The following is a 16,705-nucleotide window of genomic DNA, read 5'->3' on the forward strand; positions in this document are numbered from 1 at the left end:
GAAAGATTCTGGGATAAAGGAGATTAATTTAGCCAGATTTCACAAAGAGACAGGCAGATATAAGGAGCCTTCTAATAACTTTAATTACAGCTCTTCTATTTTTGCCCCTTCTAAGAACCTGATAGTATGGCTCAGGGTCAGTTATCTTCTAGAATTACCCTGTAGTAGGATTATCCTAAAGCACTCTTGCTAGCTAACCATTTCCATTACCATTTTCTTAGTCCAGAAAATGTATGACTCAATTTCACTAATTTAATTTCACTACCATCCCCTCCATGCTGACCTCTCCCAGATCTCCAGCTCCAGCTCAGAACTCTCTCCTGAGTTCCAAAACCAAACATTGACTAGACGCCTCCAAATAGAAGTCTCCGTGGCATCCCCAACAGAACTCTCAACAAACTACTCTCCCTTGGTACCATCACACCTCAGTGATGGCACCCCTCTTGAGGGAGCCAGAAAACGGAGTCTTCCTTGATACTGGCCAACCCTCAGATTCATTATCAAACCCTAGGGTGTTGACCTCCGTAGTGCCTCCCATGGGCATTCTGTTCTCTCCTTCTCCACTGCCATCCATAACTTCAAACTTGATCATTCTCATTAGCCTCCTTTGGTTAGCCTCCTAACCAAAACACAAGAGGGCAAAAGAAAATATTAAGAGTGCAAAATATAAAGTGGTTTCTTTGCTATGAATAAATATAAGCGTGTACATGTCTATGTGTCTGTTGGGCAACACAAAATGTATTTATCTGAGAAGCTCTGGCTTCTCAGAGCTCATCCTCCACAGGTCTGTACAGGTATCTGAGCTCCTTCTAAAGCCACCTATGGCTACTGAGCACTTAAAACTGGCTAGTCTAAATTTAGATGTGTTGCGAGTACAACATACATACCTGATTTCAGACAGTATAAAGAAAAGAATATAAAACACCTCATTCATTACTTTGATATTGATTAATGTTGAAATGATAATATTTTGGTTATATCAGGCTAAACAAAATATACCATTAAAATTAATTCCATCTTTTTAAACTTTTTAAACCGTGGCCACTAGAAAATTTTAAGTTATAATGTATTTCTACTGACAGCACTGATCTAGAGGCTGCAGTGTGCCACTTAACCATGGGAACTTAAGATCCCCTCCCCTTTAAAATGTCTTAGCCAGGGGATACCTGAGTGGCTCAGTGGTTGAGCTTCTGCCTTTGGCCCAGAGCGTGATCCTACAGTCCCAGGATCAAGTCCCACATTGGGCTCCTTGCATGGAACCTGCTTCTTCTCCCTCTGCCTATGTTTCTGCCTCTCTCTGTGTTTCTCATAAATAAATAAAATCTTTTAAAAATAAATAAAATAAAATAAAATAAAATAAAACGTTTTGGCCAAAGAACTGAGGTCCATAGAGGAGAAGTGATTTGGCTTAAGCCCACACAGTAAAGTAGACTGACCCTTTCCATGTAGACTGAACCTTTCCATGTCCCAAAAATGTTTTTGGATTAGCAAGTTACATTTTTTCTTTAAATGCAGGGACTTGTCTCAACTTGGGGGTCAGGTTAAGGGAATTTTCTCTCCTGGGAAGTACTTCTGCTTAATGGATAAAATATAGCTTAAAAGCTGTGTTACGTCCAACATATTAAAATTGAAGTCAAACTTACAAAAAAACTCACCTCTCTTCCCAGGGATTTCAGCATCCTGGTATGCGTCCAACATAACAAACTACTATCTTCTGTTAAATGGGAATGATATTCATGGGCAGGGCTATAGATTTCTTCTTTTATTCCTTCCCACAACACCTGATGCATTGCTGTACATGCAAGTTGCTAACAAGCTGGCTATCTGGATCCTATTGAGAGGGGATCGAGTTTTCTCTCAGGTACCTTCTAAAGCCTGGCATCACTGAATGCTTTAAATCCTCCTCACTGCCTGAATGAAGACACACACACAGCCTTCTCATTTCTTTATGCTCAAACACCAAAGTGAAACTAAGAACCTACCCATCTTTTTACCAACTTAGATTTATTTCTTCCATAAGGACTTTAGCATGAGGCAAATGGGGGGCTGGAGGGATGGTGAAGGAGCAAACTTAAATGGAAGAAACTGATTCACTGCTTCCATGCTCAATACCCTTGACTAGTATCGATCTGCAAGAAATGGAAGTTGCATTTGGACCAAGACCAACAGGAAGAGGTCTAATAATAACCTTGGGCAGAATTCCAGTTGACCACAGTAAATGCCCAAGGAAACTCATGCTTATTTTCACCAACACAGCACACTAAGTATCTCCCTCTTAAAATATGTGTTGCTTTGAGTATTTGAATAGATGGTGATACTAGTAGAGGAAGCCACGGATGTCTCTGGAAATCCAGTCATCTTTTTGAGCATTAGCGAGTGAGCATCCTACCTCCCAACTGACATAATGCACCTTCTGCAAGACAGCAGTCTCTTGGCACGGCTCCACTTTGAAGTAAAGCCTGAAATGAACTCCTGCTACCATGGCATATCGAACCAGCCTTTTTTGTTTGTTTGTTTGTTTCCAAGACCTTCTCAGTTGATCTGTAGTACATCCATCTTCATGGAAGTGACCACTGCAGGCTAGAATTACAACTTCCTTCTGACAGCCCAAGGCACTCCTAGAAGAACTTGGCCAAGGTCATTAACCAAATCCTTAAGCAAACAGCTTTTGGGGTACCTGGGCCACGTCAGAAAGGGTTTATGGGGTATTTACTGGCCCAGAATATTTGTCTAGGCACAATCTGAGAGTTGGGGAGATATGAGGACACCATCCTTGCCCACAAAGTGTCTTCATCCCTCAGGAATTGGGTCCCCAAGCAGGGCTATGATGTCATATCACCCATTAGCACTCAGTTTCTCTTCTTGACAGTCAAGCTTATGAGTCACCATGCATCATGTGTAAGCAAGTAAAGAGCAAAGAAGGGATAACACGTCAAAGATCAAGAATAAACATTGTAACCATGGAAAGAAGAGTTCTCAGAAGCATCAAACCTGAATACCATGGTTAAGTAGTAAGGGTATTAGATCACATCCTAAGGTATAAGCTTTATCAGAAAACCTGTTATTTCTTTTCTAATTCCTTTATCAATGTTACTTAATCTTATTTACTCCTTTCCTTCCTTGTATTTTTTCCAATGAAGAATAAGGCAGGTGGAAAAATTACAAGTATTCCTTGCAGAAAAATGTCCCCTTGAACATGATTGCACTGCATCCTCAAAATCTGTATCAATTTGCTAGTTACAAGGATCTAAAATATAGACTGCTTCAAAGCCTGCTTATTTATGTGCGCCTGCTTCCCACTTCAATCCCATCAGGGCCATGCCAGGCTCTGTATGAGAGTCCAGAGATATGCTGATGACAAGACCGGTTTCTACTCCACCTCTGCCAGCAAACATGGACTCACAGAGAGGTCAGCACACTTTCTGCCCTTACTGCACCTGGTAACACACCTCTAAGCACGTGGTGCCCTTATCAACCTTCAGGCAAAGTATCTGTTCATGCGTCAGCCTCTTCTAGAATCCCTAGATCACAAACTGCTCGAGGGCTCAGAGCTCAGCGCATGGTAGGTTCTTGATCATTGTGGGCTGAGCTAAGCAAGATCACAACAGACAACCTTCGCTGAAAATATATAGGCAAATGCACATAGACACAGGGCCACTGCACACATCTTTTCGAGTGCCAAGCTTAAAAAAAGAGCACAGTTCATTACAAAAGGGGGCACTTGACACAACTTGAGACTTAAATAAAATTTGTACTTAACAGACCATGTTGTTAGCAACAGTTCACATTTCAGTACTTGCAATAAAGCTTTATGGCCCTTTATATACCCAGAAATTTCCTTTTCCATATCCCCAGGTAAAGTCAGAGAATGGGGAGCCAGTGCCTGCCTCAACGAATACAATGAGAACCATTTTGCTAATTGCTAATCTTTTTTTAAGAAGATGTTTTGTTATGGAGTCATGTTTCCTCTCAACTATGTGAATTCCAGTTTGAGAAAAAGTGGGAGAAGGAGCCTGTCCTCTGAAGGCTCTCTTAAGTCTTTCATGAACTTTAAATAACTTTGGAACTCATCGGCCACACCCTGCTGATGAGTGCAGTGCCAGTAACCCAGGAGTGATTTTGAGCAATATCGGTGGGTACTGGGAGAAACAAAAAATTTATACAATTTGAAATGTGAAGATATTAGCAAAGCTAAATAGATCGATAGAAACTACTAAAAGCCATAAGAAATGCTATTTAACGTTTTCACTTGCCACTCTCTCCATCAGTTTCATTATTAAGTAGTTAACATGTGCCTTAGCTATTCAGATAAAATCATCAGCAAAGGAGGGTCAAGCTCTGAAGTGTACATCTAAATGGAGACCATACCCTACAGTGATCAAAGTTTGCTGGGAAAAGGTGATTCTAAAAATTGAGTAGGGGTTTATAAATTGGCTGCAACCGCTATTTAAACAGCAAAATTTCAGTGGACCATGATAATGATGGACAACATGGCAAGTTTTCATCAAACGTAGATCGAAACCATTGCTTTCACAGTTCAACTTCTGTTACATACACAAACCGACTTTAAGTTAGACCTGCATAAAGAAGGGAAGGGAATGCGCCTCACTCCAGAGTGTGTTGTAGGAGAACGATCTTCCACTTGGCAGGTGTAGAGCTCTGGGTTCAAATTGCAGCTCTACCCCTTGGAAGCAACGTGATTTGGGGGGAAGTCAGGTTGCTTACCCGCTCTGAACCTCAGTTTTCTCATTTCTAAAACAGCAGGGAGGTGGAGGGATGACACTGCCAGCTTTTTCAGGGTTCTTGAGAGTCACCTCCAGGATGAGATGTCACAAGTCAGAGGGCAAAGCATTTCAACTTTCTTCCTTCTCTTGATTTCCTCTGCTGACTCTCTCAGACAGAAGCAACCAAGGAGCCAAATAGTTAAAAGGCAAAAAGGGAAGGAAAAGAAGTGGGCAGGAGAGACAAATGATACATAAACTGGAACTGGATGCTGCCTCTCTCTCCCTTCCCTTTACACCATCGAGGTGTGTGATGCAAATTTGAATAACGGGTTTAACTTTTTAAAAAAGTATACATTGGCATTTATATGCCATTCAGTAAGTGGCTCAGGTGCTGAGAAGTTGTTAATATTAAACTGCCCTAAGAAGATATATTTTATAAAATAGAAACACAGTGAACCAAAGCACACAGCACTCGAATATAACTTCCTTTGTTTTCATATTTTAGGAAGTTGTTCTAAGGCGGCCTTTGAACCTTTGTAACCCTTCTGAAGAAATAATGGATGCATGATGGGCTGGCCTTGGAATCTGTGAGCCCTCATTCGGGGAATTCACAGAAAATGCTACATCACAAAATACTTTTTAAAAAACCTCTTCCCAGGGTCAGATTCCATATCCAATCAAAATATGGCATCTCTTAACTGAGGGAAATTGCTCAAAAAGGATAGCTCTAACTAGTGTGCCACTTAGACTTGAGGGTTCAAAGAGAGGTCTCTCCAAGTTTCAGAAGACTTCAGGCCACTGAAAACCCACAACCCACTTGGTGGTTTTGATTCCTCCAGGATACACACTGAGGTGGTTGAGAACCATCTTTCACACCTGCTTAAGTAATCATGCCCTTGGCAGAGAAACTGATCACATTTGGGAGAGCAGTCACTGAGATGGAGGGAAGCTCAGAGTGCCTGGTTCCCACACTTTGCGTTATTAAAGGCATGCAACCCCTTTCTAAGTAGTGAATGTAGCTTCCCCCAGGTTCCCACTACCTAAAGACCAACCCTCCCAGCACGGTCCGGAAATGCTGAGGAGTCCTTTAAAATGCACCTTATTTCTAACTACATCACTGAGGGACTCTTCTACTTATTTATTCTGCCGTCTTGAAACAAACGGGGAAGTTTTGCTTCCATATCGTCTTCGTTTTTTCCAAAATTGCCATTAGGCACCGAAACGAGTTGGGCACCAAATCATTTCTCAGCTAGAATTTAGAACTTAACAACGGACTCGTCTCAAGCTTTGCAGAGAAAAATAGCATTTTAAAACGCACTGTCGGATTCTTTTTTTTTTCTTCAGACGAGAATACACCTAAAAGGAAAAAGGCCATCCCCTCCTCCCAAGGCAGAAAAACAGCATAGCCCAAGCAGCCCGTTTCCTACCCAGCCAATACAATAATGCTTTGTAAGCTGAGAGCAGCGCCCCGGTATAGAAGCTAAGTATAAACAGCTGAGAAGGATTAGGCAGTAGCTCCATTCTCATTTACATGAAAATCCTCCAAGCATCGTTTTTCCTCGCTGGCTGCAGGCGCATAAGGAACTCTTTTGTGCCATAGCCAAGCATAACATTTGCATCCTTTGTCTTTACTTACCAGTCGAGGCTGTGGGCATGTGTGCTCTATTTCCTCCATGGTTTCTGAGGGAGGCTCATTGGAAAGGGATTTTGGGATACCTGTTTCTGACTCAGCATCAGTGGTAAGTACTGGCATGGCCAGCGAATGCTCCCTCCAGCTCTACACCCTCTGTGAGTCTCCTCCCAGGCAGAGAATGTTTTCTTTGTCACGTATTTCTCTCTTCTTCACCCATCCCCCTTCTTCGCCCCTTCTTTCTGTCTCCCCTGGGGGGGGGAGTGAAGAGGTTACCCCCTGACCCCCGCCCGATTCCTTCTCGGAGAAGCCAAAAAGGCAAGGCCTCAGTTTATCACTATAACAACCAGACGGCACTGGAGCGGCGGGTGCGGGATACAGTACCTCATTTGCATGGAGCGCGCTGGTTGGCTACTGTCATCATAGTACCACTCCGCCGGGGAGCGGCCGGGCCCCATTGGCTGGCCGGCCGTGCCCACGGGGCCCGAACTTGCTGCTTTTGTTTCTTCTGCTTAATTCAGTTGCAAAGGTCCCTGTCCACACGGGGCAAGGAATCCGCGCTGCGCTGCCCAGCTAAGAGAAACCCGCTTCCCGAGGAGCCCGGGACTGCTTGGCGAGGACCGTAACAGACCCGCGCTATAAGGAAGGCCCACGTCCCTGGCATGTTTCCCTGGCAAGGGTGTTTGATGTGCTAGAGTCAGAATTTTGCTAAGTAAGAGTCACCCTGAAGACAAAGCAGGTGCCCTCAATTGTCAGCTGGCCTCGGAGGGCCTCTCGGGGCATTCACTGTGCGTACCTGCGTGTTGCGCACTGGCAGCCCCTTTCCAAGGCCTGGGGTAGCCCCAGAGCCTACCCCTGGACTGCCCTGGGAGCAATTTGAAGGAGGTGGACTCTCTGACAACTTGCCTCCCGCCTCGGGCTGCCCCCCCCACACCCACCCAGTTGCTGTCTCCCGCGGCCACTTCTCCCTCTCCGCGGCCATTCAGAGTTTCCTCAACGGACCCTTCCTTCTTGCCCTTGTCTGCCTTTCAATGCACTGTTCCATAAACTGGTCTCTTATTCTTCTGCTCCCGTTTTACCAGTCGTGGGGGCCATTTCCTAAGCACGCTGCTCTCAGCCAAGTGCTCACGGCAGTCACAGAAACCATCCAGTTGAGGGCTTAGTGATGATGTGCCTTAATGTCTAAATCATCCATGAATATCTCCCATTTTAAGAGGGGTGCTCTAAAGACACACACTCAAACATTTACAAAGGTATTCGTTCTAATGAAATACCGCACTGTTAGTAACATTAATAAAACTCATGGTAATTGCTAGCATCTATTAAGCACAGGCACAGTGCTAAGGACTTTACCCAGATTTTAATCTTCATTTGAACCCAAAGAAGTCGATCCTATTATTATCCCCATTTCACAGGTGAGGAAATTGCAATTTAGAGTAATTGCCCAGAGCCTCAAACTTAAAAGCAGAGTTGCGGGGATTGGAAAGATTTGCAGGGGAGGTTGGGGAGGAGCCGGGATGTAGCAGGTGCAGTAGTGTAGAAAAAGGAACTTGGTAGGAGTTCTCTTAAGACAAGTCCCTGGGTTTCTAGGGCTTTCATTTTATTTTATTTTATTTTATTTTATTTTATTTTATTTTTTAAAGATTTTATTTATTTATTTGTGAGAGACACACACACACACACAGAGGCAGAGACACAGGCAGAGGGAGAAGCAGGCTCCATGCAGGGACCCTGACATGGGACTCGATCCCGGGACTCCAGGATCATACCCTGGGCTGAAGGCAGGCGCTAAACCGCTGAGCCACCAGGGCTGCCCTAGGGCTTTCATTTTAATGTATACCAGTGGTTTTCATCCAAGTGTGGTCCAGGACCAGCAGCATCAATATCAGCATCATCTGGGAGCTTGTTAGAAATGCAGATTACTGGCCCCTCAAGACCTGATTCTGTAGGTCTGGGATGGAGCCAGCAACTGCATTTCTAACAAGTTCCCCTGATGATACTAATGCTGCAGGTCCAAGGACCATACTTTGAGAACCAGTAGTCCAAAGGATGGAATAAAAATACTGCACTGCCTCCCTCACAGAACTTGGGAGATCAAATAAATATCATGTGAAAGCACTTTGTAAATTAGAATGTGGTATACTAATATAAGGGGCTTCGTTTTCATTACTCCTTGAATAAGCAAAGAGAGCTAGCCCTAAAAGAAAAGAAAATGGATCCTGCAGCATAGATTTACAGTCTGATGGTTACAGATCCTGGCACGTTGAATGACATCACTTGACGTCGCCGTTATTACCTATGCTTAAGAGAGCTCCAATAATGTAAGGATTCCAGTGACCTGGGTCATCTGAAAAAGGGCTGTCCTGCCCACTTCCTACCTGCCCTATCTGCCCTCCTGGAAACACAAAACACCTCAAGCTGCAAGCTTAGCTCTAACAAGTCCTTCAAGCTGGCAGAGCCAAGCCCTCCATTACTTTTAGGAGGTCCTTTCCATCCGTGCTGGGGGATATGGGCGTGATATTGTTCATGTAATCTCAGTATTTCCTTTGCCTCGTGGTGGCAGTCCTCAAAGGAGTAGCAAAAGCAGCCCTGGAGACTTGTCAGAAATTCCTACTCCCCACCTCAGATCTACTGAATCAGAAAACTCAGGTAGTAGAGACCAGGAATCTGTTTCAATAAAATCTCCAGGCTTTAGAGGCATTTTGCCATATGCTAAAGTTTGAGAACCACTGTCTAGAGCCACACGGTCTCATTGGAAAGCCCTTCACCCCCTCACCCTCCTTGGGTCCTGGGCCACCAAGCTGCCAGCTGGTTCCTAATTGGTCCTCTAATTCCTTCTCTAGAACAGGAGGCTCACCTGTCCACCTGCCTATTTTATAGAGATCTGGTGTCTAGCGGGGTCTTGGTGGGAGTTATTTTAACTTGGGGACTTCCTACTGCTATTAAGGTGATTAGCTGAGAATGACCAGTTAATTCCACAGTATGGAATTAAATATCCCATAACCCTCCAGGGTTTATGCCAAGAGAAAGGGGTTGGCTATAAAGGGATAACAGAAGGGAAGTTATTGGGGTGATGGAATTGTTCCCTGTCCTGATACAATGGTCACTCAAACCTATACATGCGTTAATGTTGTTAAAAACTCTGTGGAGGATATTTGTCAGTACATGCTGACAGCCTTTAGAACGTTCATGCCGTTTGACCTAGGAATTCCCCTTGGGAATTTATCCCCAAAGAAATACTCAGAGAAGTACACAAATAATTATGTACAAAGACACTTAATGCAGAATTACTTACAGTTGGCAAAAACAATTTTACAACTTATAGCAATAGGAGTAATGGTTAAACAAGATACATTCATATAGTATTACACCTGCATTAACGGTCATGTTTTCAAAGAAAGTCTAATGCTATGGGAACATGGTACCACGTCAGGTGGAAAAAGCATGCCACAGAATATGATACCAAAAAATGATCCCAATTATGGGATATGTACCTGCTTAGAAAAAGTACTGGTGGGAAATACACCAAGATGTTAATAATGACATCTTTGAAGTGTGGGATTAAGGGCAATTTTTTGCCCATAAAAATGAGTATATATTACCCTTATAGTCAGGAAAAAAGTTATGAAGTGCTGGGTATGGGGTCAGGATGAGGCAGACAGACATTAGCACCTGACCAAATACAAGGAGGCAGGGACTCAGTGAGAGGAAACGAAGCTGGGAGGAGCCCTATCTCCAATTAGTCGAAGTAGAGGAAATGTTTTGGATGGAGGTAGGCTGTTGAGAAAAATCTCCAGGGAGCATTTGTGGACAGGGGTCCTAAGTCTCATACCTTCTGCCAGCAGGGTATGGCTTTAGTTGAGAACTTGTCAGATCAGTGCTGCCCCTCACAAGCACTCTTACCTTTATTTCTACCATCTGTCGGGGACCGCTTACATTCTTAGCACTATGCTTGGTACTTAGGGGATGCTTATAAGACCCACGACACCTAATCAGATACAAATAGTGGCCTTACTTTGCAGATGAGGAAACCAAGCCATAGCGATCAATCTTCACATCAGCTTGGAAGGGACCTACAAATGACATTATTCCCCCTACAAGCATTCTTCACTTCAACAACATCTAATTGTTGAAAACACCATTCCCAAAGACCTGCAGGAAGAACTAAAATTCTCTGAAATTTAAATTAAATCTCTCTGAAAGAGCAGAAGCTGTCTGAGCCCGATCTCCCCAGTCCTCATTGTGGTGGACAACAGGTGGCCCACTGCCACCTGCCAGCAAATGTGTCCCTCTGTCTGAGGGCTTCCTCTGGCCCTGGGAGACCCCCCACCAGCAGCACCAAGGAGGCAGGGTTGAGAGGTCAAAAAATTAGCAGCCCACATCCCTAAGAGCTCTCAACCAGTGACTGACAAGAGTGAAAGTATAAACATCCCACTGCTCTCAGCCCTCAAGGGGAATGACCCTGAATCCTATGCTCCACGTAGACTCCCAGGGTTCCCCAATGGGACTAAGTTCCAGTTGCCAGAGTGGTAGCTGGCTTGACAGTGCACCCTCCATTGCCTGCCTTTCTTGCCTGTCTTCCTTGCTCACACTCCTGTAGCTGTCTCCTCGACTCATTTCCCAAATGAACTACTTGAACTTGAATCTTTGTCTCAGGATCTGCTTCTGGGAAATCTCCCACTAAGACTATTTCCGTGCCCCATCACAGAGTGTTAATATCTGTTTCTTATGGCAAAATATCTTTTATATCCTCATATGGATGAGAATGAGCCATAACATCCTATGTAAATGTCCATTAGCCTATTTTTTTAAAGTAGGCATTACACTTAAGCTTTCTCTTTAAAAATACCTTTTTTTTCCCTTTTATTTTCCAATCTCTAATCTGGTCATCCTGTTAGAAATTTTATATACATTGGATAAAAGTGTTAGCTCAACCCGTACTGGTAACTTTAAATTATTTACCTATTGGGACACCTGGGTGGCTCAGTGGTTGAGGTTGAGTGTCTACCTTTAGCTCAGGTAGTGATCCCGCATGGGGCCTCCCCAAAGGGAGCCTGCTTCTCCCTCTCCTTATGTCTCTGCCTCTGTGTGTGTGTCTCTCATGAGTAAATAAATAAAATCTTTTTAAAAATTATTTAACTACAGTTAGTATGCCCCTACATATATGATACTGCTCTTAATATTTATCAAGAATGCCATATGTAAAACCTCCTTCTTTCTATATCTTTCCTCCTTACCATCAATCCTGGCTCCACTATTTCTTCCACCTTTCTTTTTTCTTTCTCATTCATTTTTTCCTCACTGCCTCAGATTTACCAAATAAGGAATTTAACACAAAGCAAGAAAGGAGACTGAAAAAGCAAGGTAAATTTGACAGAATTTAGAGTTTCCCGGAAACCATTATTACCTTCTATGGAATTTTGTCACTTCTATGGCTCTATTTTGAGCCGCTTCCCAGGTTTCCACATGTGGCTTATGCTTTGGACCTAAAACCTAACATAAATCAGAAAGAATATTTCACCATACTAAGTAATGAAACCAGGCATAAATCCTCTTCACCTACTTTGGGAAAACTATGGTAATAAAAATATTTTCCAGTGTAAAGCATTTTACCTCTCACTTGGTGCTTTTACCTATTGAATTATATCATAATAGCACTCTAAGATGGACAGGTTTTAATACTAAAAATTTTCAAATGAGCAAACAGAATCAGAGAGGTTAAGTGTCTTGAGTAAGGTCACACAGTAATGGGCCAAACTACCACTTGAATCCAGGTCTCCTGAATCAAAGTTCAACTCTGTTTTCCACCAAACTGCACTACATCACTTTTTAATCTAGCTATATTTGCTTTGTTAACAAGGCTACTAAGCTACCTCATGCATATTTCATCATCCCAAACACCCCCTTCACTGCTTTTCTATTGAATTCATGTAACATGAAGCACTCTTCACTTATATTCATTCACTTCATTTCCTGTCTCTAAAATCATGGACCTGGACTCACCATAGGTGCTTGCATTTACTTAAGAGAGAAAAATAAACACAGATGCATTTCCAGATTCACCGGTGGGTCAAGAGGCAGGCTGATACAGGTCCACGACCTATACAGGCCATTAGGGGGAAAATAATGGACATAAAAAGTAGTCAGAGCTTCAAAGCTTATTTTTTGAAAAACAAAACCAAGAAGATACAATGAAAGTGCTTTATTTTATTCTTAACATGGATTTTCTTCTTTTTCTGGTCTCTCTCATAACTAAAAAAGAATTAACTTGGGCTCAATCATTTGACCAAAATGTATTGAGTCTAAGCACAGTTTTGTTTTGTTTGTTGATTTTATTTATTTTTATTTATTTATTTATTTATTTATTTATTTATTTATTTATTTATTTGAAAGAGAGCACAAGCAGTAGAGTGGCAGGGAGAGGGAGAAGCAGGCTCCCTGCTGAGCAGGGACCCAGGGATTATGACCTGAGCAGATACTTAATCAACTGAGCCACCCAGGTGCCCCTATTTTTATTTTTTAAAAGATTTTATTTATTTATTTATTTATTTTGAGAGAGAGAGAGAAAGAGGGAGCATGAGCAGAGGGAGAGGGAGAAGCAGATTCCCAGATTAGCAGTGAGCCCAACCCGTGGCTCCATCCCAGGACCCTGAGATCACGACCTGAGATGAAGGCAGATGCTTAGCCCACTGAGCCACCCAGGCACTCCTAAGTGTTAAGGGACTAGAGAACAGCTGCACAGACCCAACGTGACCAACCTCCTCCATGAATGAAAATGCCGCTAACGAAATGTCATCTTACATCTTATATTTAAAAGAAATAAATATTTGATGTAAGTCAGAGATGAGCAGTCAGGAGCTCCATTTGTTAGCATTCAAAGACACCATGCCCCAATGGTTGTGCCTGTGTTCTAGACGGTCCTAAAGAGGTAAGTTGTTTTTACTGACATGAGAAGTATTTATCTTGTATTAAGATAATTTTATCATAAAATATAGGGGATAAAATCACCTATAAGTAGAGGACATTTTGTTTTGCTATAGCAAAACAGATATGATAGCAGCTTTTTTTGCATAAATTAAAGGTGCCCTTAGCTGGAATAAATCATTCTTATTGACATTAGCAGCTGTGTAGTCAGTAAAGAATTATTGTTGCTATTACTTGGTGGTATTTATAAACACTTTTATTTTCTAAGTGCTTTACAATCACTTATTGTCTAATTAATATCTAATCATCTGTTTACAAGTAATAATCACACATGTAGCGCAGTTTAATCAAAACTCCAAATGCAGCCGCCATCATACTCAAGAATATTGTGTAAATTTTGGTCTCTTCTTGATGGGGTTTGGGTCCAGACATATGGCTGAAACAGACACGACAGGAAAAAAAATGAATAAAGATTCCTCACTTGGATTTCAGTGTAATTTGGACCCACAATTTTTCATGCCAAACATATTGTCTGAACGTCAGTGGATAAGTAAAAATAGAGGTAACCTTCCCCTACTTAATGGCTCAATTACACATAGAAAATTTTTAATTTAAGCCACAAAATTGGATGATAGTTTGTAATAAATGTTCATGGGCAGGCAATGATCGAACATTGGAAGTGTGAATTACAATCACTGTTTCAGTGACTATCATGAAAAAGATCAAATTTACCAAAGGTGGCTTGGGGACCATCAAGCTTAATCTGATACAGTTTCAAGTCTAGACCAAGCTACGGTCAGTACAAACACCTGCCAGACGGAATTACCTATGGAGCGTGAGTGGAGGCCCTACTAGCACCTGTCAGTCTCCCCAGATGTTATTCTGTAAGTAATTATGGTAACTATGGAAGAATTTTTTTAAGCAGGTGAGGGCTATGCATACTAATGCTGTTTGTCCATAAATTTTCCTACAGGTAGAATTGGTGAGTCAGGGTACTTGCATTTTCAAAGTTTTTTGTACAGGATTTTTGATACTATTATCAAATTGTCTTCCAGAAGAGTTGGCCAAATTTACACTTCTGATACTCCTTTTTTTAAAATAAATTTATTTTGTATTGGTGTTCAATTTACCAACATACAGAATAACACCCAGTGCTCATCCCGTCAAGTGCCCCCCTCAGTGCCCGTCACCCATTCCCCCCCCACCCCCGCCCTCCTCCCCTTCCACCACCCCTAGTTCGTTTCCCAGAGTTAGGAGTCTTTATGTTCTGTCTCCCTTTCTGATATTTCCCACACATTTCTTCTCCCTTCCCTTATATTCCCTTTCACTTCTGATACTCCTAAAGAGTTGTCTTACTTGGCTATTGATATGCTGAAACCAGTTTCCTTCCTTCTTGCTTTGCCACCAGGCAGTTTCCCACTACAGCAGCAAATACTGCAGTGTCCTGAGGATTGTGCCCTGTGCCTTGCGAATGTCCTGCAAATGCACTTGACTGGCAAGTGAGTGAGCAAAGCCATCTGACCAGGATGGGTAAATCCATTCACAGGTAAACCTTGGGCTTTTTACTAACTGATTTTGAAGGGCATGGACTCCAGAGTGAAATCTTCATCTTGCAAAATCTGCACCCAGAATCTTTGCCCAGAGAGAGATTTGGTCTGGGGGCACCTGACTGGCTCAGTAGGGGGGTAGCGTGAGCCTCTTGATCTCAGGGTTGTGAGTTCAAGTCCCACATTGGTTATAGAGATTACTTAAAAATAAAATCTTTAGGGATGCCTGAGTGGCTCAGTGGTTGAGTGTCATGCCTTCGGCTCAGGGCATGATCCTGAAGTTTGAGGATCGAGTCCCACATCAGGCTCCTAACATGGAGCCTGCTTCTCCTCTGTCTGTCTATGTCTCTGTCTCTTTCTGTCTCTCATGAATAAGTAAATAAAATCTTAAAAAAAATAAAATCTTTAAAAAAGAGAGAGATTTGGTTTCATCCTCTGAATTAGTTTTCTATGGCTCTTGTAACAATCTACCACAAATGTCATGGCTTGAAACAACGCAAATGTACTATCTTAGTTCTGAGGGTCAGAAGTCTGAGATGGGTCTCAGTGGGCTAAAATCCATGTCTCAGCAAGACTGCATTTCCTCCAGAGGCTCTAGGGGAAAGTCCATTCCCTTGCCTTCTGTAGCTTCTAGAGCTGCCTGCATTCCTTGGCTCACAGCCCTCTTTCTTCCTTCTCCAGAGCCAGCAACCCCATCACTGCAGCCTCTGCTTCAATAATCACATCTCTAACTCCCCTGCCTGCCCCTTTCACTTGAAAAGACCCTTGTGATTACACTGGGCATTTGGATAATATGGGATAATGTCTTGCATCTCAAGATCTTTAACTTCATCACATCTGCAAAATCCCTTCTGCAGTGTCAAGTAAGACAGTTACAGGCTCCCAGGTTCTGGGAATTAGGATGTAGACATCTTCATAGGGGCCATTATTCTGTCTACCACACATTCCTTAGCATGAGCTGGACCAGGTATCTTACCTCCAGATATTTGAACTATACATTGCCTATAATTTTAAAACATAGTAATTTGTGAAACCCTGCTTTGTGTCAAGTACAGGCACTGTGCCAGGTTTGCAGATAAGAATCAGTGCAGAGAGAAGTTAATTTGCCCAAGGTCACAGAGCTGGTCAATGGCGGAGCTGGGTTTCAAACTCAGGCCTGTTGGACTTCTGTTTGTTGTATGCTGTGTCTGTAGTTCATTTCCCATGCTCTGCTCACTCTGCTCTCTTTGGATAGCTTCGTGTTGAAAGCTTTTCACTTAGTTTGACATTTAATGATACAGCCTAGCTAGATAAAACCATTTATTAAGCCCCTATAAGTCTCATATTTGACTCCTTCGGAGGTGCCAGTGGAGGATGTCATTAGGAAACACTCATTCAAGATGATGTCTCCACATGCTCTAATAAATCCTCCCCAAAGTAGCATCAGGTGGGTTCTTTCTCCATAATACAAACAGAAGGGGACTCGCCAGGTCATGTTCTCTGTGGGTGAAATGTAAATCTGTGAATAATATCAGGTGGTGCCAGTGAGAAGCGATCTTTCCAATAGCCTACAAGTATATTTACTATCTTATTCTTGAAAGAAGAGAGCCTGACATTTGAGGGGTCTTATTTCATGTCTTAAGTTTCTCATCCTCTCCTTCACTTTGCAAAATTCTCAGCCTTGGCTACACATGACAATCACCCAGGGAGCTTTCAAAACCACAGAAGCCTGGTTCCCACTCCCTAGAGATTCTGGCCTTATTGGCATGGGCTGCATTAGGACTTTTAAAAATACAGAACCAGGGCAGCCTGGGTGGCTCAGCGGTTTAGCACTGCCTTAGCCCAGGGCCTGATCCTGGAGACCCAGGATCGAGTCCCATGTCAGGCTCCCTGCATGGAAC

General features: G+C 42.8%; 1 protein-coding gene across 3 annotated transcripts in view; it reads right to left on the bottom strand.

Moving 5' to 3' along the window:
• The window catches only part of PCYT1B (phosphate cytidylyltransferase 1B, choline), a 130,179-nt gene that overhangs the window by 94,757 nt on the left and 18,717 nt on the right, over nucleotides 1-16,705 (bottom strand). For 2 of the 3 annotated variants that reach the window (XM_041742272.1, XM_041742267.1), the window contains exon 1: nucleotides 6,361-6,637. The exons of the other annotated variant lie outside the window; for it this stretch is intronic. In XM_041742272.1, the coding sequence (XP_041598206.1) occupies nucleotides 6,361-6,477 (117 nt within the window). In that variant the 5' untranslated portion in view covers nucleotides 6,478-6,637. Of the gene's footprint in view, nucleotides 1-6,360; nucleotides 6,638-16,705 lie in introns of those variants that run through there. 3 annotated transcript variants of the gene reach the window in all.

The sequence above is a fragment of the Vulpes lagopus genome, chromosome X (genome assembly GCF_018345385.1).
Source record: "Vulpes lagopus strain Blue_001 chromosome X, ASM1834538v1, whole genome shotgun sequence".
Lineage (NCBI taxonomy): Eukaryota > Metazoa > Chordata > Mammalia > Carnivora > Canidae > Vulpes > Vulpes lagopus.